The 23971-nt window shown below is 27.8% G+C and overlaps 3 protein-coding genes across 3 annotated transcripts; all 3 read right to left on the bottom strand.

The window, feature by feature from the left end:
* Positions 1-1615: 1615 nt before the first annotated feature.
* Positions 1616-4463, bottom strand: LOC124823682 (F-box protein At2g26850-like). Its single transcript, XM_047295949.2, has 5 exons — positions 3176-4463; positions 2957-3036; positions 2631-2803; positions 2394-2468; positions 1616-2043 (listed from the first exon to the last, which is right to left on the bottom strand). The coding sequence occupies exons 1-5, from the start codon at positions 3848-3850 to the stop codon at positions 1850-1852; spliced, it is 1197 nt and encodes a 398-aa protein (XP_047151905.1). The 5' UTR covers positions 3851-4463; the 3' UTR covers positions 1616-1849.
* An 11232-nt stretch (positions 4464-15695) lies between these two features.
* Positions 15696-18848, bottom strand: LOC124823673 (F-box protein At2g41170-like). The gene is made up of 5 exons (XM_047295928.2): positions 18375-18848; positions 18211-18278; positions 17658-17830; positions 16257-16331; positions 15696-16052 (listed from the first exon to the last, which is right to left on the bottom strand). Exons 1-5 carry the CDS (start codon positions 18846-18848, stop codon positions 15877-15879), a joined length of 966 nt encoding a protein of 321 aa, XP_047151884.1. The 3' UTR covers positions 15696-15876.
* Positions 18849-21306: 2458 nt separating this feature from the next.
* On the bottom strand, positions 21307-23589 carry LOC124823672 (F-box protein At2g32560-like). Its single transcript, XM_047295927.2, has 5 exons — positions 23115-23589; positions 22933-23006; positions 22333-22505; positions 21894-21971; positions 21307-21612 (listed from the first exon to the last, which is right to left on the bottom strand). The coding sequence occupies exons 1-5, from the start codon at positions 23580-23582 to the stop codon at positions 21437-21439; spliced, it is 969 nt and encodes a 322-aa protein (XP_047151883.1). The 5' UTR covers positions 23583-23589; the 3' UTR covers positions 21307-21436.
* Positions 23590-23971: the final 382 nt, after the last annotated feature.

Consider the following 23971-nt stretch of genomic DNA (forward strand, 5'->3'; position numbering starts at 1 on the left):
TAACTTTTTATAATTTGATTCTGTATACTTCTTATTAATTTTATAGATGATTTTTATTTATTTAATTTAAAAATGTTAAATTTAAAAAACCGTTAAATAAAAAATTTATTGTTAGTATAGGCTGAATAATTTATTTCAAGATTGAATTTATTTTTATAAATATATAACATCTAGATACAGTTTTTATGCAAATATGGTTCGGTATATTTGTAATTTTGTAATTATAAATCTAGAACAGTTTTTAATATTTTTTCTAAGGGTTTGACTATGAAAAAAATTAAATTTTTAAAATATTTTTCATTTTATTATATCTTTAATGATATATTTTTATAATATTTTATTTAATAATGTATCAAATTATTTTATCTTTTTCTGTTTTTTAAAATATTTTATTTGTTATTTGATAATATTATTTTTATTTTTATGTAAATTTGACCTTATTTATAAAATATAATAATTAATATTGATAATAAAAAGAATATAGATGTAGATATAAGATATATCTATTATCCAATAATAATGGAATAAGACAAAAAACATATATCCCCTTATAAATAAATTGAAAATAGTAATAAATTTTTATTTTAGGAATATGTATAAAATAATGAAACGTGTCTCATCCCTCTCCATTGTCGTCATCATCATTATATGATATTGTATGTTATATTTATATTTAACTATTATATTCGTGATAAACCAAACAATATTATATATATATATATATATTAGATTATCTAATAACTTATGAATATTTTAGTAATTTAAAAAAGTTATTAGGTGGTATAGTGAAGCGAAAAAGGATGAAACATATATATATATATATCTTCATTCCAGTTTTCATACATAATTGTGAAAAAATTAAATATTACTCGTATTCATAACGTGAAAATTTCATATTAAAAGGAGACGTATCAAGACAATACTCACACAAACGAATTTTTTGTCATCCCCACACGTATCTTTAAGAAAAAAAAACTAATTTACTGTTAGAAACATGAAAGAAAAAATATTGTATTGACTTTTCTTCTTACATTAATATACTATTAAAATCCTTCTATAAATATAAGAGTCTTTTTAATGAAAATTATCGTGGTATCATATACTTTTTAGGGTAAAATACAATTTAATCTTATAGATGTATAGTTTTGTTAGTAACATAAAGTGGAGTCTAAACTCCTCGATCAAACCCTTTTACTTCTCCACCTATGGAAAAAGATGATTTCATGTTAAATGTTGACCTGACAAAGTTGAATTAAAATTGTATTAATGTGATACTATGGTACACATTTTTTCTTAATCTTAAAATTTATAAATACTTACTTTCCTTTTTGGCGTTGTTTTGTTAAGTGTCAAATTCATACACAATTTTGTTAGCTTGAAAAGTAATCGAGGAATGTAAAAGATAGATATAAAGATAATTAGGTTAACCTTTTGTGTTCATTTTTGTTGTCTGATTTCAGCCTAAGACATGTTCTTCTGGTAAATAATATTAAACTTTATACTAATTCCTTTTCTTTCTTGTTTTGTCCTTTCTTCTCTCTTGTAACCCTTTAATTTGCGAGTCTTACTTTATCAATAAAGTTTGTCAATTCACGTATCAACTTCAACAACATCATTGAAAGGTTGTAAAACGTATTCTTCAATACTTGCAGGAATCTGTAAAACAGCCTTCGTTTTCATACACTAAGTTTTATATCGTGGTACACTTGTTACAGTCTCTGAAAGGGTAACTGTACTGTTTCTTTCCAACTTTATACCTATTGTTAGGAATGACATCGTTCTGTGACAATCTAATCCTTCACAATTTAGAAAGGGTAATCGCTTAATTTACAAAATTCTAAGTTATGAATCAATCATGTACCACAGTTTTGGTTGGCCAGAGTTTCTTCCACCTTGTAATTTCTTCATTGCTATGCAGCTTCCTGATTCCTCCATAAAAGCCATCTATTTCATTTCCTTTTTCTATATGATGCTTCCTATCTATCATGGTTTGTCTCCATTTGGATCCAGCACTGTACTGTGTGAACTCCAAAATCACCATATCTGTCATCAGCACCATTTTTTAATCAGTTAAACAGCTAAAACTTTGTTTAGCAAGTAACACCACCACACGGGGTAACCCATTCTTTGAGTTCATTAGACTACACAGTTTTTAACATAAGGCTATAATAGCTCATATTTTCACCTAATATACAACTTTGATCATGTTTTCCATGCGATGAAAGCACAAATTCAGCAATAACTTAACATACTCTGTCTAATCCTGTTTACTATTGATTTTGTTGAAAGTGAAGAGGGGGAGTGGAACCAGATTCAGTGCAATCAACATTTTGTTAATGCAGGCAATTTGAATATGGCAGCAGCATTAAAAATGTGCAAGTGGATTCTCATACCATTATAGTGACAATGGCAATGGTTCCCATGCCCTTGACATTGTTCCAAATGACCAATAACACCATACCACCAACCTACAATAAAACATCTAAAAGTTTATTCCAACAAGATAATCCAATATATATGTATCATGAACAAATTGATTCTAATATTTGTCCTTACTGAAAGTAAGATAAAATCATTTAGTGGAAATAATTTGGAACTTAGCCAAATAAGTGCACAAGAATGAGACACACCATAAGGGAACTCTTTGTTTCTTCTCCACTGGATCTCAATGTGATCTCCAGGTCTCAAGTCATCCAAACAGTCAGAGATGTGAAGAGCATGTGGAGAAGAGGCAATTGGTGGCACTCTGAGTCGGTCCCATCTTATGTTTTCCTCAGTTGTCCATCTCCCATGAGGTGAATACCTGCCACAAAATAATGGATTTATCAACCTTTAAAAATTTGGGAAAAAAGCCATCCTATAAAGGTTTTGGCATGACATCAAATTCCAACCACGGGGACTGTAGGGCAGGTACCCACATAATCTCAACTTTGAAGGAATCAACTTTTCCACATACCTTGCCAGAAAAGTGTCAGATCGAGAGTCATAGCAAAGTTGGGCATCATAACATGAGAGCATGAACCCAGCATGACCGTTCTGAAAAAGGAAAGTGTGAAACAATTACACAAAATCCCAAAAATAAGAACTACTGTACAGATTACAGAACATTGGCATATAGTCTTTGAGAATTAAAGCAGCATGAAAAGTCATGAATCAGATTTGTGCAACTATTTACCTCGCGGTTGTAGACTTGAGCTGGGAACCAAAACTTGCCACTCTCAAGAGAAAGATACAGAGCCATGAATGAATCTTCCGGTAATGAGCTACTTGACTGTGTTCCCTTTTCTGATTTTATTTTCATCCAAAACAAGGGGCGAAAATCACCATGAAGGAAAGCAAATATTCCTTTCTGATTTTTCTGGTTTGAGATCTTCTCTCTGGTCTTGGAAGCTACATGACATTTCCATTGTCTATAAGCAGCATCACCAAACACTTCGCCCCATTTCCTTTCCATGTGTTTCTTCCATAAATGATCACTTCTACTTGAATCCCTAAGAGATGTGCACACTGCTGCCACACTACATAATTCAGCAGGTGAAAGGTGCCCAAGGATACACTCCAGTGGTAAATCAGGCAAATCCAAGAGAGAAACCTTCCCCTCCTCTTCCTCATTCTCCACCTTCGACACTAAACTGTTATTTTTCAGTGACAGGGCAAGAGAAACCCGAAAAAAACTACAAGGGGTGCTTGTGCTTCCTTTTCTGAGACTAGAAAGTAGCCAACTTGAAAGGCATCCCCAAAACCCAGTTGACCCAATTTTGGTCCCACTCTCCCCTGACGAGAGAGGCTTATTGGCGAAGGACTTGGAAAGGATGAGAAAGGAGACAAAAGATATGAGGACGTAAAGCATTGTAACCGAGGGGTTGTATATCAGAAGGGTCCAAGTCTAGGAATTTGGCAGAGAGATGAGCAAAGCTGAAAATCAAACCAATGATTTCCTCTTAAAGAGGAAAAAGATCCACCAATGGAAGAGTAGAGTGGTGAGGTGATTTGGACAAATGAACAGTTTTGCCTAGCTCAGGGCCTCAATAGACACACACAAGTTGGTTTCAACGAAGAAGTTGTGTAACTACACAACCGACAAGGCTTCCCAGCTGGGTTAGTTAAAGCACTTTCCACATAGAACTCAAAACAATAACGAAGGATGCTCCTTAAAAATGTGTTAGCATCTACACACGGTGAATTCCCACAAAGGAGAGAAACAACATGTACGGGAAGTGGGAGGCAGCTGTTAAGTGATTGATGGAGAGGCCTTGAGAGAGGAAGGGTGGCAAAGCAAAGCAGTATATTGGTTAGATTAGAATGATGATGACACCAAAAAGAGGCACTGGGATCCAAATATAAAACAATAGACCCTGTTTAATGTTTAATGAGACGATGCTGGGAACAACATGGTGTACATTATGAGCCACGTGGGATGTGTTAGGGTGGTGTTGTATAAGTGTACAAATGAATGCAGAGTGAGAGTGAGAGAAATGAATTGAAAAGGAAGAAGAGAAAAGGGTTAATTAGAAGGAAGTGGGGTCATGTAGGCCCTGTTCGCTTTCTTGTTCAAAAGAATTGGCGAGGATGGATTCACTTTTTAGATGGTGTTCGTTTCCAAATATTTGCGAGTTTTAAATCATCGATGATAAGAAGAGATTTCAAGTGATTTAAATTAAATGTCATTTTTACTCTTTTATAATTTTATTAATTTCAATTTTCATATAATGCATAAAATATTATAATAAATTTGTATTTGAATTCAGTTTTGGTTTCGTTATTGAAATAAAAATAAGCATAAATAATAAAATAAATTAATAATATTAACATTAAAAAATTATATTTCAAACAAAAATATTACACTTTACTTAAATAAAATATTATTTCAATTTCTTTATTAGTTTTTATTTTTTTTACTACTTCAAATATTTTTTTACTATTTCAAATATCTTTTACCAATAAATAATTTTTTATTTTTTTTACTACTTCAATTTCTACCCATTACAATTTTAATTTACTATAATTTTTTTAAATTTTTGAAAATAATTTTAATTTTAATTTTTTACTAAATTATAACAATAATCATTATTATTTTATATTACTTTAATAATTAAGAGCATTTTAGTATTTTTTAATTTTTATTAATTAAATAATTTTTTTATCTGTTATATCAATCAAATTTTATATTCATTTTTATTTCATTTATCTTCAAATTCACTCAAACAAATAAAAATTAATTTATTCTCAAATTCATCCATCACTCTTCTTTTGTTCGTCTTTTGAAGTGAACACATTCGTAAAGTTTAATAAGAAGTGGGGCGTGGTTAAGAAAAGAGAGAGAAGAAAAGGACATTTATCTGAAAATGAATGATGGGTTAGTGAAATGCATTAACGTTAGATTGCAGAGGTGGTGGATATGTCACAACAAGAACACAAGTGAGAAGGGTGCCATAAAAGTCTACCTGTTCCTTTACCTAACTCCCACCAAACTCTAGTACTGTCTACCCCAAAGACCCAGACAAGTGATTTCGTGGGATTCTGAATGAGTCCTTACTCATTCCAAGAACCAAAATTTGTGTCCTTCAACTCATTAAGATCTCATAAAATCCACCGTATTTATTGCTGTCATCGCCGAAAGGACACGGGGCCTCTTCCCCTTCCTTTTCCCTCTGATATTTCCCATGCCCTTAACTTCTACTTTCCAACTGCATTCATCTTGCCCAAAACCACCTTGCTTTCTCATTCATTCATAACCATTTATATCATTCATGATAATTACTAATTCTTAGGACAACTATTTTTAAATCAATATCTTTCATAATCTCACTAACTCACACTACTACATTATTCAACTACTTAGAAGACATCATGCAGAGAAACAATTCTTAAATACTTTTAATTTTTCAATATCTTTAATTTTCTCTAAATGCTGCATTTCACACATTACATGTCAAAATACTAACTCCTACCTTTGTATATGTCTTCTTAAACTTTTTTTTCCTCAATAAAGTCTTATCATCCTCTTTAACTAAAATTTCAACCATTTTTTAAATTTTCATTATACAATTCAGCAGAAACATATGTCATATATATACTTTAAGTAAAACTTCATTTATGATATTATTTATATATTAAAAAATATTTATGTAACAAGTGTCTTTTTTTACAAATTTAAGAGGAGATGGTTTTTAATAACAAATATTAAAATTCCAAGTTATACTTCAAGGATATAAATTAAAATTTTAATCATTCAGCTATTTATTTATAAAAGTTACAACATTTTTAGAATAGTTCTTTCTTTGAGTTGTTTTTACCTTCTCTGTAAATTATTATTATTTTAATTAGGTTTCAATAGTTACAGAGTGATTAAATTTAGATTATTTAAGTCAATCGAAATTGGTTTGAAGCAAGCTTTCATGTTCTTCTAGAATCTTTATACATTTTTTTTCTCCTTTTAATTTAATATTCTAGGCTTTCACATGTTGAATCAATAAATAAAGTTGTTATATCAATTAGTTATTTTGATTTGTTAGGTGGAGTTGTTCTTAGTATTTGAATTTTTTTTTTTACAGTTTACAATCTTTTCTTATTTAGAAGTTATTATTATGTGGAGAATAAGTAACTGGTTAAACCATACTTATGAGTTAATTTTAAGTTATTTTCTATAACTTTTAATTGTAAGATAACAACACAATTATTTATTGGATTTTATGTTTTTTTTATTATTAAGATTGAATATGATTTAATTAATTAGTTTTCTTATATGTTGTTAATGCATATATTAATTAATTGATAAATATTTTGTTTGGTTGCAAAACATTATTAATGTTTAAAACATGTCATAATGATTAAGATTTGTTCTTTTTGAGTTGTTTTTTTTCGTAAAATATTTTACTTTTGCTGGTTCTTTGAACTCCAAATTGATTATCTGAGTGGGACTTAAATAGAAACATTTATGATAAGTACAAGTATTATCGTTCAAGCAATAATTTATATAGTCAGTCCTCTTGAACTTTAGGAAGGATTTATTCAACTTTAACAAGGATTCAAAGGAAAAAAGTTTCATGATTGAACTTGGAAACTCAACCAAAACAGATGAAAAGGAAGAAAAAAGGTCAAATGTAAAAACAAATTGGATTAAGGAAAGAAGGTGATTTAAAACACACAATCTAGTTTTATCAATGATAAGTGCAAGAAGGTTCACCACTTTAAAAACTTGTTCAAGATATAAACCAAAAGAAAAAAAATCATACTCAAGACATTAAAAATTCTAAAAAAAAATAAAATAGTTAATTTCATTCAATTTGAAGTGTGAAAAGTATGTGATGGACAACATTTTTATACAAGAACAAGGTAAAAGCTCACTTAAAAAAACCAAGAAAGAAAAAACAAAACTATGGTAGATTCATGTATTTACCATGAAAGCACTGTAAAGTAGATGTTATAATTTTCTCATGAATGAGATGGTTAAATTTATATACATGTTTAACCTTTATATGAATTAGGTAGTTAGGTATGTGAACTTGCTTAACTACCAAAATGATGAGTTAGTTAATTAAAGGCTTAAATGCTTACTTCGTCCTCATATATTAAGAGGTGAATTTCTATTTAGTACCCAGTTTTAAAAATAAAGACATTTAGTCTCTATGTTATGAAAAGTGTATGAATAAGGTCCTATTCGTTAACTTGATAGCAACGACGTTAAGTTCATGCTGATGTGGTTGTACTTTTTCTCTTCTCTCTTCTGCTGTCCAGATTTTTCTCTCTCTTGTTTAGTTTTTTCTTTCATGATTTGTTGAACTTATTCTTTCTTTGTGGACCTTATTCATATAATTTTCATAACAGGGACCCAATGTCTTCATATACAAAACAGAAATTTACCTCTTAACATGGGACGAAGTAAACATTCAAGCCTTAATTAAATTCATGTATCTCCTCAATAAACTTCCTAGAAATTAATTGAAATTTGTGTAAAAATATTTTATTTCCAATTTTTTCTTTAATATGTTTGAATCTTTCTATTTTAAATCTTCTTATTATTTACTTTTTTGCATAATCTTTTTTTTTATTCTCATTATGGTTAATGTATTTTGAAGTTTTTGTCGATAGGGTTCTTTATTAAAGTTATGGCTAAAAGTTTGAGCAAGAAAGATCTTGAAACAATGATCTCTTCTCTTGAATTATCAAAGCCCAAACAACGATTGAATGCTTAAATAATTTGATTCAATGTTGATTTTCTTTCCATTAAGAGTATGTCACTTAAGTATTAGATTTGTCACTTAGACTGTGTTCACTTTGAGGTGATACACTGTTAAGGAGAGAAAGAGAGCGATGGATTAAAAAAATTTCGTGTTCACTTGCGTAGTATTGTGAGCGATGAATCGGAGGTAACAGCGAGATTCACGTATTGTAGCATCACTCTCTTAACTGCGATGATTTGCAAGGAAGAAGGGTGATTTGCCTAATCTGCCCTTTTGTGATTTGTTATTATTCTCATACAATAATAAAATATCAAACCACCATAATACTGTGTAATGGATAATTATAACTTCTGTTAATTTTATGCGGTCTACAAAATGAATAAATTTTACTTTCATAACAATTAAATTTATACTTCTTAAAACTAAATTAGATCACAAACAAGTACTATATTTAAAAAAAAATTCATTTCAATCAAGTATAATTTAATTATATTTTTTAAATTATTTTTAATAATTATTCCAAATTTTTAACTTTTAATAAACATTTTTACAATTAAATATAACATTAACAAATATAATTTTATATTACTTTAATACCTAGGGATATTTTGGTAATCTTCAATTTCTACCAATTAAACTAATTTTTTAAAATCGTCACATCAATTAAATCCTACACTAATTCTCACAAACTTCAACCCAAAATTCACTCTCAATTACCTTCAAATCCACTCAAATAAACACACAAAAAAATCACCCTCAAATCCCCTCAAATCCACTCAATCACTCTCCCCCAATCACTCTCCCCCAATTACCTCCAACTAAACACACCCTTAAGTTACATAGGTTGTCTTATAAGAAAACATATAGTTTAAATAAAGACAAGACATAAAAAATTCTATCTTCACTAAAAAATGTCTCATAATACAAAAACTTTTCACTTAAGCAACTTTTTTATTCATGTAATTCTTCTTATATTTATTTAATTTGATAACATTGTTATACTATAAGTGTTATTAATTAATATGAATTAAATATAAGAACAAAAAATGTTGATGTGAAACCACAAATTATTGATGTATAATATTTGAAATTATATATGAATTTAGGGGTGGTAAAATGGGTCATGCATCTTGCCAAAAACGAGGCAGGTCAGGTTGAAATTGTTACCTTGATTCAATCTGTCTAGCCTGCCAAATTGATGGACCGTTTTATTTTTTATTTGTTTTTAATTAAAAATTAAATTAAAAATAATATAAAAGATTAAATTTTTTATATTATGTTTTGTAAATTATAAATAATATTGTAATTTAAATATTAACACTTATAAGGTCCTATTATTAATTATAATAGAGTAATTTAAAATGTAAATATAATAATCATTTTAATTATCAAATAAAAATATTAATTAATCAATTAAAAACTAAAGAAATATTTATATAATTAAATTTTTTTAATATTATCTATATATATAATTTAAAAATAAAAAAATGTTTGAAAAGAGTGATATGTCAACTCATGACAAGTTACCATTTCTGACCTGTTTTTTAGTTATGGGACAGTTCAACCCATTTTCCAAGGAATGGGTTAGCCTGACCTATTTTATCACCTTATATCACCTTATATGTATTGAATGGATAAAAAAATATAATTAAATGAGTTGTACTTTTCTGGTTATAACTATAATGTTATCATTAAATTAAAGCAATATATTAGGTATTAACTAATGAGATAATAGGAAGTTAATATAGTGTTTTCTTAAGTAGTTACTGATGAGTTACTTTATTTCTAAAAAATATCTTTATATTTATAGTTTTCTTATGTAGTATGTGTGTGTGTGGTTATAAAAAAATTGATAACAAAAAATATTCTAATATTTTTTTTTTATTGAACGAATTCATGATACTCAAATGATATTCACGTTATTCTTATTTAAATTCTACTCTCTCATAAACACTTTGTAAAAAAAAACTATTATTATAATACTTGCTAAGTTATCTTATTATTGGTACAAATAAATAATGAATAATTATTTGTTTTAATAAATAAATATTTAATTATTATTTTCTCAAACATTGAAACAAGGACCGCCATTGAAATTACCCCGTATCGAAATCACTTTACTTGTTAATTAAGTATACGACAACGTTGCTTAAACGTCTAGTTTGTATTTGTATATGCAATTTTTTTTATCTCTTAAGATTTAGAGATGACATGAACTCATAGTTAATTAGTGATAGATAATATACGTGACGAAACATATTAAATCTCGGTTTACTCTCTTGGTTGAATTAAATATTCGATAATAGAACTATCAGAGTTGCCACAACTAAGAAAAGATAAAATCTATTATAATAAAAAAATATTAGAAATGTACTTTATTATTTATTTTATTTTATTGATAAATGTTTCAAAAATTAATTTTTTAATCATTTGATATTTTTAATTTTTTTTTGTATTTATTTTGTTATCATAAATTTATTTTACCTTTTTATTCATTTATTTTATTTTTAAACGAATTTGTTTATATTTTTTACTCTTAATTTTAGTTTTTACAAATTTAATTAATTGTCATTTAATAAATTATTTAAGAATAGTATACATTTTTCTATACTATTTTTTTGTATGATTTATAATCATTGGTCATTTGTAAAATTAAATTTAGAAACATATATTTTGTTGACCCCTAAAAAGTTAATTTTTTAGTACGATTTTTCTATACTGTTTTTTTCATTTTTAATATTTTTATACTACTTTTCTTTTTAATTGTTAATTTTATGCTTTTTATAATTTCTAATTAATCGATCATTTAATAAATTATTAAATAATATTTGTTAGATAAATTTAACAAGAGATAATAAATAAATATTAATAAAAAATAATCTATTATAATATAAAAAGAAGATACTAGAAAATTTATTTTATTATCCATTTTATTTTGTAAAGGAATACATTTAGTAAAGTAAAAAATATTAGATGAGTTTGTCGATGTATTGACTGGACAAATCTAACAATATAATTAGATAATTCTTTTCACACACAAATTATGCGAGTCTATATTAATACATATTAGACAAGTTTGCTCATTTACTGATTATATGAATATTACAATACACATTAATATACAAGTTTGTTCATACACTAGTTAAATTAGTAGCGAAAAACATTAGACGACTCTAACAATACATATTGGATGAGTATGCCCATATATTGAGTATAACAAAAATATCATGAGTCACTTCATACATTGATTAGATGAGTCTAAGAATACACATTAGACAAATTTGTCTGTACATTAATTAGACGATTAGACTAGTTTGTTTATACGGATATTATATGAGTTTATTAAAACACATTAGACTATCAATTCTCTGATTAGACGAGTGTTGTAATATGCATTAAACAAGTCTTGTAATATGCATTAAACAAGTTTGTCTATATACTGAGTAGATGAGTCTGTATGTACTCTGTATTTTTACATATATTTTATTCTTTGTATTTTTACAAAATTTACTTATTATACTTTTACATACATATTAACTTTCTAAACTTATAAATAATTTTTCATATTAATTTTATTCATAACCAAATTATAAACTTAAAAATATTTATTATTTTTTCTTCAACCTCAGTTTATTTTTTTTTAACTTGTAGAGACAATAAAAACAAAGAAAAGACTTTATTACTTACCACAGAATCTGAATTACACGGGTCTATAAAAGAACAGAAAATAAAACTAACTATAAAACAAAAGAACAGAAGAAAACTAACAAAATATATACTAATAAAAACAGAGTCCATGTATATCGAATGACTTCGTATTTGCATGATTAGTTAATTGGGTATTTTATTATAAAATAAAGAAAGAGATTGAAAAACGATGGGGAAACGAGATTTCACCCTTCAATTGAGAAAAAAAAATGACATTTCTATTTTTTAATTAGGAATGGTAAGATGTAACAAAACAATATATAATGAATTTTTGTATTTAATGTATATATTTTATATTTTAATTATATTTTAAAATTAAAAAAATGAATATAAACTACTTATATAATTATATATCAAGACGAATTGTACACACTTTATCAACACAGCATCATTACATCGTTCCAGAATATGATATATAACACTACTAATTTTTTTTATGTGACTGTTATTATTTTTTTATTTTCTTTAAAAATATAGAGATATGGAGCAACTCTTTCCAACCAGTTTATATGATACGTGAATATGAATAAAATATTTTAATACTTAATCTAATAAAATAACCTTGACACAAAATTTAAATTAAGTAAACTATAGCTGATGGCAACTTATAAAAATAGACCTGAGAGACAATAATTTGATGTGAGAAAAGCAGGTATAAGAAGAGACCCAATGAATCGAAGTTCATTTTATCCGTTGTTGAATTTAATATTTTATTTTTCTTTGATTAGCATGGTCACCAACTTTTTGTTCTTTCTCAACTAAGTTTATCTTCTTAATTACTTCTCTAACCTTCCATTAGGCCAACAACCTTTTCATCCAGAATTCTATATGCCAAAAAAATGTTTTATATTATAATGTTTCAATTTCAATTTATGTTACGTGAGAAACTCATACATTTTTTGCAATATTATGCATCACCTCTTAGCAAAACTAAAGTATGAGGTCCAAGTTTGATGGAAAAAGTAAATGAAGAAAAAGTCAAAAATATATATAACCTAAGTGATATAAATTGAACAAATCTTATAGTATATATATACGATGATGGTTTTCCCCTATTATATTCTCTAGGGCATTTTTCCACATAAGGTTGTTAAAATTACTTACTAGTTCTATAATATCATGAAAGACAACTTTGTGGAATAAACTAAAATAGTTATATAAAATAGCATATAGGGGAAATTTGTAAAATAAGGTAGAACTTGGTGGGGTAGCCAAGAGTTTGGGGAAGAAAGAAAACCATCTTAAAGAAGAAACCAATATTTGATTTTGATGCACCAAATCTTTGAGTCATTCATATTATTATATGAAATGTAAAAGCCAAGTAGGCCATCTTACACACTAGCATGTAACCTACCAACACCTTATAGAATTTGTATGATGGTGATGTCATCCTTTTATATTGAGATGGAATCCACATGTAAGATAACGTTGAAAAGAAAGTCCCCAAAACATAACTTTCTTTCTTCTCATTAAATGCATTTTACAAGAGGATTCTCTATCTTTTAGTTGTGAATTTGCATGATTGTTAATATAATGAATAAGAAAAACAATCATTTTCTTATTTTTAGTGTAAAAATGTTTATTTTGTTAACTTATACCATAATATCTTAATTTCTTAAAAGTAGTTATTATAGAAGTGAATGATTTGAAATAATATGAAAAACCAACATTGGTTATTAACTTCTTTGTAAATTCTTTATGATATATTTTAATTAAATCTTCTAGTATACAGGTTTATGCTTAATGAATAAATGTGAGCGTAAAAAGGTTGTTATTTTTTAGGGTATTGTTTCTTGATGATGTTGTACATTGTTTTTTCAGGTAGTGAGACAAAAAGAAATTTGAGTCGTCTTGCTCAGAAAAGAAAAATATATTGTTTTGGTCCACTCACGTATTCTATATATTTGTAAAAATTATTTTTTCTTATACCCAAACTCAAGTAAGCAAAGGTATCTTCTAATGAAAAATAATTTATTTAATTGGAAACATAAGCAAAATGGGTCGTCACACTTCACTCTCAAAAAGCATCTCCACTTCTAATTAATACTTTATTATTATTAATTAGGAAAACCGTTTTAAGTGCTTACACAAGGCACGTAATAACCTATTTATGTAATTTTGATGATTAAACCTTCCATTATGAGCATGTACACCACCAAAACAAAAAAGTATTAGTAACTATTAATGATTCTTAATCAGTGTCTTATAGAATAATGAATCCTACATGCCTTTGGCTTAGGTAACCAACCACTTCCAATGTATTCCCAAATTCTCATAAAGCTTCTACTTTAGTAAAGAGAGCCATGTAACATTGTTGGATTTGGGATACATTTACTTTCAACCACCTTCTTCAAAATGAATTTTTTAAGTGAAAAAACATAAAAAAAAATATATTTTTGTAAGTTATATTAACTTGCATAAAGTCGAAACTAACAATTTAACAAATCATATAAGAAAAACATATGATTAAATTTATACACAAGTTACTTTTTATTGTACGCAAGCCTTATTTGAAGGGTGGCTTAGTGAATTTTTAACTTTACAATCGAAACCTTCTTTTAAAATTAAAAACAATTTGATTATTTTACAATTTCATAAAGTTATAATAAAATTATTATTAAGTTAAAAAAATAAATGTAATTTAAAGTTGGAGTTTCGGACATTCCAATGTTGTGAGTTGCATTCTCGTACCCCTTAGTCAAATCTATTTGTGCACCAAACAAAAACGTTTGAACCAATGAAAGACGAGAAATAAATGGGCGTCAACTAATAAATAGAGTGAGGAACAGAAGATTAAGACAATGTAGTGATGGTGTTTGTTTGTTACGTGGACTTCTTCAACACAAACAAAAGTTGGAGATAGATGCCATTAGTACAACCAAACAACCCACAAACATCAAGAACATCACGATTAATGGCGTCCACACTTTCAACAACACATGTATGGGGGAAAATGGCCTCTTACATTCTTTTCAAACACAACTAAATTCATTGCCACCAACCTTATAAACTACCCTAAAATATCTAAATTGTAAAATAAAACAATACTTTTTTTCTTAAATATAAATACAAAATAAAGTTATTTTATACGGTATATATATGTATGTATGTATAAACGAGAAGGGATTGATGTGATAGAAAAAGGAAAAAAAATAGTAATTCTCGTGCAAAACAAGGTTACTGTTGAAAATATTAATGCATAATCTTTTATATTAGAAAGAGAGGAAAAAAGTAAAAGAAAAAAGATAGTTAAAAAGATCTACGGTAAATATATAATATACATTTGTTTAATTGAGTTTAATAATATCTTTCAACCCATTTATCTATCAGTCACTAAAAACAATACTTTGGTGAATAAATAGTGGTTTAATATAATAAATAGAAAATAAAGATAAATTACAGATATCAGGATAATTTATATTAATTGTATATTAAATATTAATTTTTTATTTTAATAAAAACACCAGAGAATTATTAAAAATTAAACGAGTTTAATTACATTAGATGTTAACTGAGTTCAAATAATTAACTTGATAGAGTTAAAATTTTGATATCAAGACTGTATTTTTTTATTATATTAAAAGTAAAATATATCAATATTTATTATACTAAATTGACTATTTATCTCATTAATTTTATTTATATGTTATTATTTTTGAAATGGACTTGATATTGTTAAACTCTCCTTATGACTTCAATCTCTTTCCTTTAGTTTTTTTTTTCTGTATTTCATTACCACTCATTCTTAAGCAATAAGGTGTATATATCGAATATCTCATGTCATATGCTAATTCCCTTCAAATTCATCACACATGACTTTTCTTCTCCTCATTGTTTAAAACTAATGAGAAGTTGAAGAGCAATGAGAGTGTAAGATGTGAGAAACACATTCTAATTCTAATTATGCATTACACGTTTGGAGAAAAAGGTACTATGAACATATGTATTTATAGGTCCATGCATATGAACGGTGAAGACAATCTAGTTATCTAGATGCAAAGAGGTTGTTCCACTTTTCAATCTCCTCCTCCTTATCAAGTTTTCTGATTCCACCAAACCAGCTAAGCATTGAAACTCGTTCCTCATACCTGTTTCTGTTCAGCACTGATCTTTTATTTCTACTATTTGGTGGATATTGCTTGAATTCTACTACTAAATTGTCTGCAACAGAGTTAAACATTGCACCAATGAATTTGACCCCTCTATAGCAGATAAACAACTTTTGAAGTATATATAAGAAGGGTAAATATATGTACATCAAAATTAATTAAGTTCACAAAAACATTATTTTAAATTACAAGGAAATTAATGTACTCTCATTTATACTTTAGCATTTAAGAAACTTCTGAGCTGAATCTTGCTTACCATCATATTGGCAGCGGCAATCATTCACATTCTGGTTGCATGTTTCCAGATGACCAATTACAGCATAGCACCAATCTATATTACTCATTCAAAATAGTAAAGAAAAGTAATTACAAAGAATAAGGAATGTTTAATAATTTGTTAAACATAGTCAAATTCTTAATGAAATTCTTGAAGAATGATAGGAGGTAATACATTTAAAACATTCTACGTATGCGGGTGAAATAGAGTTTATAAATACTTATGTACTTTAATATTTAAATAACACAATTACAAAATATACTTCTTTCAATTACTCCTTCTACATTCTACTGTCTTTATGTTTTCTTTATTCCTTTTATAACCTCAAAATACTTATAGTGGTATTAGAACTATGTTCGGTTATCTATTGGACATTAAAAAAAATTATCCTATTATTTACAAAACCAAAAAACTTTGAAGACGCACAAAACAAGAAGAATGGATCAAGAAAATGGAGGAAGAGATAAAATAATAGAGAAAAACAACACTTGGAAACTAACATATTGTTCAAAAGATAAAGATATTATTAGAGTTAAATGACTCTTCAAGACAAAGTTAAACCCGGATGATACCATAAAAAAATATAAGGCAAGGTTGGTAGCTAAGGGTTATTCATAATTACTAGGAGTTAACTACAATGAGACATTTTCTCTAATCACATGACTTGACACAATAAGATCTCTAATAGCTCTTGCAACACAGAATGAATTGAACATTTACCAATTAGATGTTAAGTCTGCTTTCCTCATTGGTTTCTTTGAAAAAGAGATCTATAAAGACTAACCACTAGGATTTGTGATTAAACGCCAAAAATGTAAAGTGTTGAAATTGAAAAAAGCTTTAGAGTTATCTAATTTGCATCAAGGAGGCGTATTAAAATGTAATGTAAATTCTATAACAATGAAGAAAAACCTAAGATAGGAGGTAAACGTTTAGAACATTCTACAAAAGTGGCTAGCATTGTCTAGAGTAATCATGTGGATGAAATATGATTTATAAATATCTTGTTATGATACAAACAAAGTTCCACATAGGATAAAACAAAAGATAGACATGTGTTTATATACATATAAGTTATCTCCATTAGTAAGAAATCTTTTAGAGTGATACCAAAATCAAATTTGTGAGAGACAATATCTTAGCATTGTGAAGACTTACGTGTGTATTAACCCTCTAAAATTGGTCCAAAGTGGAGAATATAACTATCATTTGAAGAACATAACTACAAAATCTTCCGATTGCTACTTTCACATTGTTTTATCTTTACATTTTCTTTATCCCATCAACCATTTATTTCACAATCTCAAAATACTAAATAAGAAATAGTGATATTCTATTGATGTTTAAAGGACATGTTAAAATAATCTATCAATTACTTACAAAAAGGGGATTCTTTGCGCTTTTTCATCTGAATCTCAATTTGATCTCCTGGTTTCAAATCATTCACACAGTTAGACATATGAACCTCCCTTGGAGAAGTATCAGTTGGTGGTGGTCTCAACATATCCCACTCAATATTTTGCTCATTCATTCGCCAGCCACCAGTTTGAGACCTGTAATTGCATATATGCCATAAACAGATCAACATATTAAGCTATCATTGCATTTCTTTAGATTTTTATACATTACAGAATTAAGCTATGTTAAAGAAAAGAAAAACTATCTGTTATCTCAAACATATTTTCTTATAATAATTAGACGAACTTTCTTGTATACCAAAATGAATTAAGTCTCAATCTAGATCATGAGAGAGTCTATTAAGAGAATCCTTAAAATAGGTGATTTCCAATAAATTTGACTGAATTATTGGAAAAAATATTGGAGAATAATTGTCAGAAAGAGGGTAGAAAACGTTTCTTTAAGGAAAAATGATTATTACTTTTACTCCAAACTAAACAAACATCTGCTATTAATCTCAAGGATTGAACTTTACCTTGCTTCGAAGGTGTCTCTTTTAGAGTCATAGCCGACTATGACATCATAACAGAATAGCTTTGAAGTCTACAAGCATCGTATATAACCATTAATTATTGTTACCCTATACACTAGGAAAAAACACACACATATATATTAGCAGTTATGATTAGTTAGGGTCACCTTGTAGATTTGAGCAGGAAACCAGAAGCGACCACTTTCAAGACAGATATACAAAGCCATTTTTGAACAATGTTTAAACAAAGTAATGAAGTCAATGAAATTTTCCAAATAAGAACGAAAGTTTATGAAAGGCCAAACACCACTGAAAGAGCCACATGATCCACTCTGATTCTGCTGCTGAAGTGACAAGATGGTTTGTGTGTTTGCAATTTTTGTTGTGTGCCACTGCCACTCTTGGTAAGCAGCTTCACCAAGCAGCCTACCCCATTTCTGCTTGATTACTTTCTCCCACAAAGCATCAATTCTGGTTTTGTCCCTCAAACTGGTACACACTTGTGCCACTCTAAACAAATCCTGTGGTGAAAGGCAGTCAAGAATGCAAAGCAAGGTCCACTCAGGCAAATCTAAGAGAGAATAAACTTTGCAATCGTTTTGCTCCTCCAATTTTGATACACAGTTCTTCTCAGATGACATTTTGGTTTGCTGAAAACTTAAAAGATACAAAAATTGGAAGATTTTGGTTTAGTAGCTTCCACCATACAAACCCAAAATTGGAGGAAAGGAAGCAACAATTAAAAACGAAGAATTGGAAAGTCAAATTTTGATCAAACCGATTAAAAAAGTAATTCACACACGCTTTTTAAAATGACAAATGAAAACGTCTAAAATTAAATAAGATATTAAAAATACCATGTAGTTTAGGACGTATACATGTGTGAACCACTGAATTTTACTGAAATTAAGAAAGATAAAATATAATTAAAATTGGCACACAGAAAGTAATTTTTCAAGTGTAAAGACTAGGTCTTGAATTCGGAGGCACCTTGAATGCACCGTTAGAAATTTTCGATGGTTTCTATGTCATTTTTCATTTTCTATTCATCCATGGTTCGATGGTTTCTATGTTAAAAGTAATTTGACGCTAAAGTTAACTCGAATTCTATCTGTAAAATAATTAATACGTAATAAAAGTTTCAACAATTATATATTTAATATGTATTTATAATTTTTTTCATAAATATTTTATTAGAATCGATTTAATTACAGTGCAATCCCTTTTAAACTTGATTACTTACTATTAATTTGATGTTTAGTTGATTTTGATAGTGACCAATTAATTTTCTTCGTATGCCCAAACGATCCATCACTCATTACAATCAGTATGTATTGATGAGTAGATACAATAGACCCTTTAAATCTTAAGCTTGAGTGAAGACTATAGGTGAAAAATGTTTAGTATCAGTCTGTTCATCCTTTAAAATTATGATGATTGAGAATGAATGGGTTTGTTGCCTTGTGAATCATGCTAATGCCTTGCAAATCGTGCTGTCACTGATTATACTAAATACGTAATGTCACGTGTCCTCTACCGTTCCACGTCTCCTAAATTTTTTATAAATAAAAATAGGTTTAATATCTCAATAGGTCCCTATTTTTGTTCAGAATTTAAAATAGATCCCTTTTGTCAATTTCATCAAAGGGCGTTAATGAATGTGTGACGTGGCCTGAGGACAGTATTGACACGTGTAAGGCCACATCACACATTCATTAACGCCGTTTGATGAAATTGACGGAAAGGATTTATTTGCATCAAATTAACAAAAATAAGGACACGCCAAAAAATAAAGGGACCTATTTCAAATTCTGAACAAAAATAGGGACCTATTGAAACATTAAACCAATAAAAATAAGGTGGTTGTATCATTTTCTCCTATTTTTCTTGTACGTCCCTTTCTACACCTCTTGTGTCAGAGTAAGAATGTAATTAGTGAAAAGCTTGTACTTTTTCAACGTTGATTTCATAAAATTACAATTAGAGGAAGAAAAATAATGAAGGTTATTTTTTTTCTACTTTAAGTAAAGAGCCATTTGTAAAGTTCTTAACTTAGAAAAACATTCTGCGTCGAATATATATTTTACTTAAATAATGAAAAGTTCAATAAAATTCTTTAACTTTATAGATTACATTAATGCAACCATTTTAAGGTTTAATAAATTTTTAATCATTCAAATACAATAATGTTACTATCTTTTAGGTTGGAACCGAAGTTGACGGTGTAATAAATCATCACTATAAAATTGTAATAAATTACATTATAGCAAAATAAAAATCATTACTATTTATTTGTTATCTTTTGGATAAAAAATATATTATACTGTTAGTCTGTTAAAAATTAAAGATATAATTAGTTTTTTTATTAATTACATACCTAGAAGTAAACAAATACATAATGAAACTTACGAGATAACTATGCCTATTTTTAATAATTTTTCTTTTTTCATTTATAAACTATTAATCATTGTCCTCTTAACCATGAAAATACATTCTTTTAAGTTGTTTTCCGAGTACAAAAGAATCCCATTAACACATAGTACATTGAATATTATATTCAATACAAAAATTTAAATATTTTATTAATGTCTATACAATTTAATTCATGAAATTGATTACTTATCATCTTACTTTTTCGTACGTATATTAGAATTATTGATAAATTTTTGAATGTAAGATCTCCTGTAGGAATAAATTACGTCAAATATTAGGACAAACAATTATTTCATTATAATGAATATTGATGTATTCTTTTCATTTAGATTATAAAACAATTTTATTAATTTTATTTAAATTTAAATAAAATTAATTTCGAAAGAACAACTAAGAATTTTAAAATTACAAAAAAAAAAATGAATTGCTTCAATAATAATTATATACGGTAATTTTCCCTTCCTTTAATAAATACATATAGATCAAACTTATGTTCAATTATTATAATTGCTAGAAAAATTAAAACAAAACTATAACATAATTAAAGTTATAATATTAAAATTATAATTTTTTATCATACAAAAAATAAAATATGTCAATAATCTTATAAATTATACTAGTAAAATTACTTCAATTTGAAAACCCAGGTCCTTCTCTGGTGTGTTATTTAATACAATGAGTATATTTAGATGCAATCGTATAAGCATATCTTTGGCACCCTAACTTGTGGGAGATCTTGAGTAAGGTATTATGATGATAAGCTACTATGCATGAATTGATCCATGAAGACGTAGATTTATTTAGATGCAAGAAAGTTGTTCCACCTTTTAATCTCGTCTTCGTTAACAAGTTTTCTGATTCCACCGAACCAGCGAGGCCTTGAACCCTGTTCCTCGTTCAGGTTTCTCTTCAACACTGATCTTCTCCATCTACTTTGAGCATGATATTGCTTGAACTCCACTACTAACATCTCTGCAACACCAACATCTATAAAAATTAAAACAAAACATACTAAATATAACATACATACCAACAGATACTCTTACCACAATGTATTTTTTTAATAAAATAGTAAAAAAAAATCATTCTTATAAAGTTCAAAATAACTTATACCAACAGATACTACTTTATAAATTGAAAATTATTAATATTTAAAATAATATTTATTATTAATAAAAAGTTATAATTAGTTCTAAATTAGTGTAAAAATTAATCTTGAATATTAGTTATCAAAATTTTGAAACGAATCTTACCATTACAGTGGCAGTGGCAATGACGACTCGTATCTTCTTCACATGTTTCCAGATGACCAATTACAGCATACCACCAATCTATACGACTCATTTAAAATTGAAGAAAAATGGATTACAAAAATGATTAATTATAAGAAGTGCTTCTTCTTGTGGAAGAAATTTTCTACGAGAATTTTTAAAATAGAAAAATAAAAAAATAAAAATATACAATTTGTCATAAGTTCAAATTAGTATACATAAAAATTAAAAAATAATCGTGGGAAAAAGAATTCTACAAATTTACTTATAATTTTATCTTATGAAAAAATTAATTTTCTTTTTTCATATAAAGTTCTTTATAAAAATTCTTCCTAAATATCAATAAACTGTTATGTTAAAAAGGAATCTATACTCTTAAATTTAAATGAAAATATGATGAATCAATTAATTAATTACTTACTATAATGGGAATCTGTGCGTCTTCTAATTTGAATCTCAATCTGATCTCCAGGTTTCAAATCATTCATACAGTTAGACATATAAAAAGCCCTTGGAGAAGTTTCAACTGGTGACATTCTCAACCTATCCCATGGAACATTTCCTTCAATCATGTTCCACCCACATGTTGGAGACCTGTCAAATATAAACCATAATACATAGTCCACAAACAGATGAATATATGAAAATTCTGATCTATCATGTGTTTTAGCTTTTTTTATACCCTTAAAACTTGTGTTGGAGAACACTATGATTATTGGTGGCAAGTGAAATTTAAATTTGACTCAAATCTTAAATAATTGATTTGTGAGATAAAGTTTACATTAATCTATAGTAAATTAGTTTTATTTCTTGTGATAGACTTTTTATATCTTTTAAATACATGTATTTAAAATGTGAGATTAAACATTAATAAATAAATCTATAATAACTTAATAATGGATAAAACAATCAGATTTACCGTTACTTGTATATATTGGAAATTTAACTTATTACAAAGTGAACAACAGTCACAAAATAGTGGTAATTCATTCCTACTGTGAAGGATTGAGTCAAACTATACCTTGCTTGGAAGGTGTTGGTTCTACGGTCATAGCTGACAAGGGCATCACAGCAGAATAGGTTTTGATTTCCATTCTACAAAGTTATAGATGCATGAGATATAACGAAAGTTAAAAGGGATATATATAAATTAGAAATGGACATATATAGATAGAATCAATATTGATCATCAATTAGGGTAACCTTGTAAACCTGAACAGGAAACCAGAAGCGGCCACTCTCTAGACAGATATACAAAGCCATTTTGGAACAATTTTGAAACAAAGTAATAAAGTCAGTGAAATTTTCCAAGTAAGAATGGAAGCTTAGAGAAGGCCAAACACCACTGAAAGAACCACATAATCCACTCTGATTCTGTTGTAACAACAAGAGGCTTTGTGTGTTTATTTTTGTTGTGTGCCACAGCCACTCTTGGTGAGCAACATCACCAACAAGCCTACTCCATTTCTGCTTGATTAGCTTCTCCCACAAAGCATCACTTCTGGTTTTGTTCCTCAAACTGCTGCACACTTGTGCCACTCTAAGCAAATCCAGCGGTGAAAGGCACTCCAGAATGCAATCCAAGGTCCACTCTGGCAAATCTAAGAGAGAATAAACTTTGCAATCTTTTTGATTCTCCAGTTTTGATACACAGCTCATCTCAGATGACATTGTGACTTGTTCAAACCTAGAGATACCAAGATCATTTGAAGGATTTTCTAGCTTTCAACAATACATACCCAAAGGTGGGAGAAAGGAAATAATTAAAAAGTCGTCTGATTATGGAAGGTCAGTCACGCCTTCTTAAATAATTTCTTTTTCTTCTTTCTTTTGATTTCTCTCTCCCGTAACTCTATCTTTTTCTCATTTTTTTCCTTTTTATCTCAATTTCATTTATTATTTTCAAAATCAAATTATACACAGTAAAATTGAAGAGTTAAGAAATATTTTGAACCAAACAATTTTTTTTAAGTGAGTTTATTTTTTATCTTTTTTTTAAGCAATCTATTTTCTTTTGTTTGTGGTTTTTTACGCTCTAAACAAATTTCTATTTTTTATAT

The sequence above is a fragment of the Vigna umbellata genome, chromosome 5, assembly GCF_029865625.1.
Source record: "Vigna umbellata cultivar VRB3 chromosome 5, Vumbellata_1.0, whole genome shotgun sequence".
NCBI classification, from domain to species: domain Eukaryota; kingdom Viridiplantae; phylum Streptophyta; class Magnoliopsida; order Fabales; family Fabaceae; genus Vigna; species Vigna umbellata.

Bases quoted from the DNA above. Each gene is read 5' to 3' on its own strand.
- LOC124823682 (XM_047295949.2), bottom strand. From the start codon at position 3,850: ATGCTTTACGTCCTCATATCTTTTGTCTCCTTTCTCATCCTTTCCAAG. The intron at 3,037-3,175 runs GTAAATAGTTGC...TTCCTTTTTCAG, and splicing joins CTCAAGTCTACAACCGCGAG to AACGGTCATGCTGGGTTCAT. The intron at 2,044-2,393 runs GTATGAGAATCC...TGCTGATGACAG, and splicing joins TTGCCATTGTCACTATAATG to ATATGGTGATTTTGGAGTTC.
- LOC124823673 (XM_047295928.2), bottom strand. From the start codon at position 18,848: ATGTCATCTGAGAAGAACTGTGTATCAAAATTGGAGGAGCAAAACGAT. The intron at 17,831-18,210 runs GTAAAGTTCAAT...ATGCAATTACAG, and splicing joins AGAGACACCTTCGAAGCAAG to GTCTCAAACTGGTGGCTGGC. The intron at 16,053-16,256 runs GTAAGCAAGATT...ACTCTGTTGCAG, and splicing joins TTGCCGCTGCCAATATGATG to ACAATTTAGTAGTAGAATTC.
- LOC124823672 (XM_047295927.2), bottom strand. From the start codon at position 23,582: ATGTCATCTGAGATGAGCTGTGTATCAAAACTGGAGAATCAAAAAGAT. The intron at 22,506-22,932 runs GTATAGTTTGAC...TATATTTGACAG, and splicing joins ACCAACACCTTCCAAGCAAG to GTCTCCAACATGTGGGTGGA. The intron at 21,972-22,332 runs GTAAGTAATTAA...TGAGTCGTATAG, and splicing joins ACGCACAGATTCCCATTATA to ATTGGTGGTATGCTGTAATT.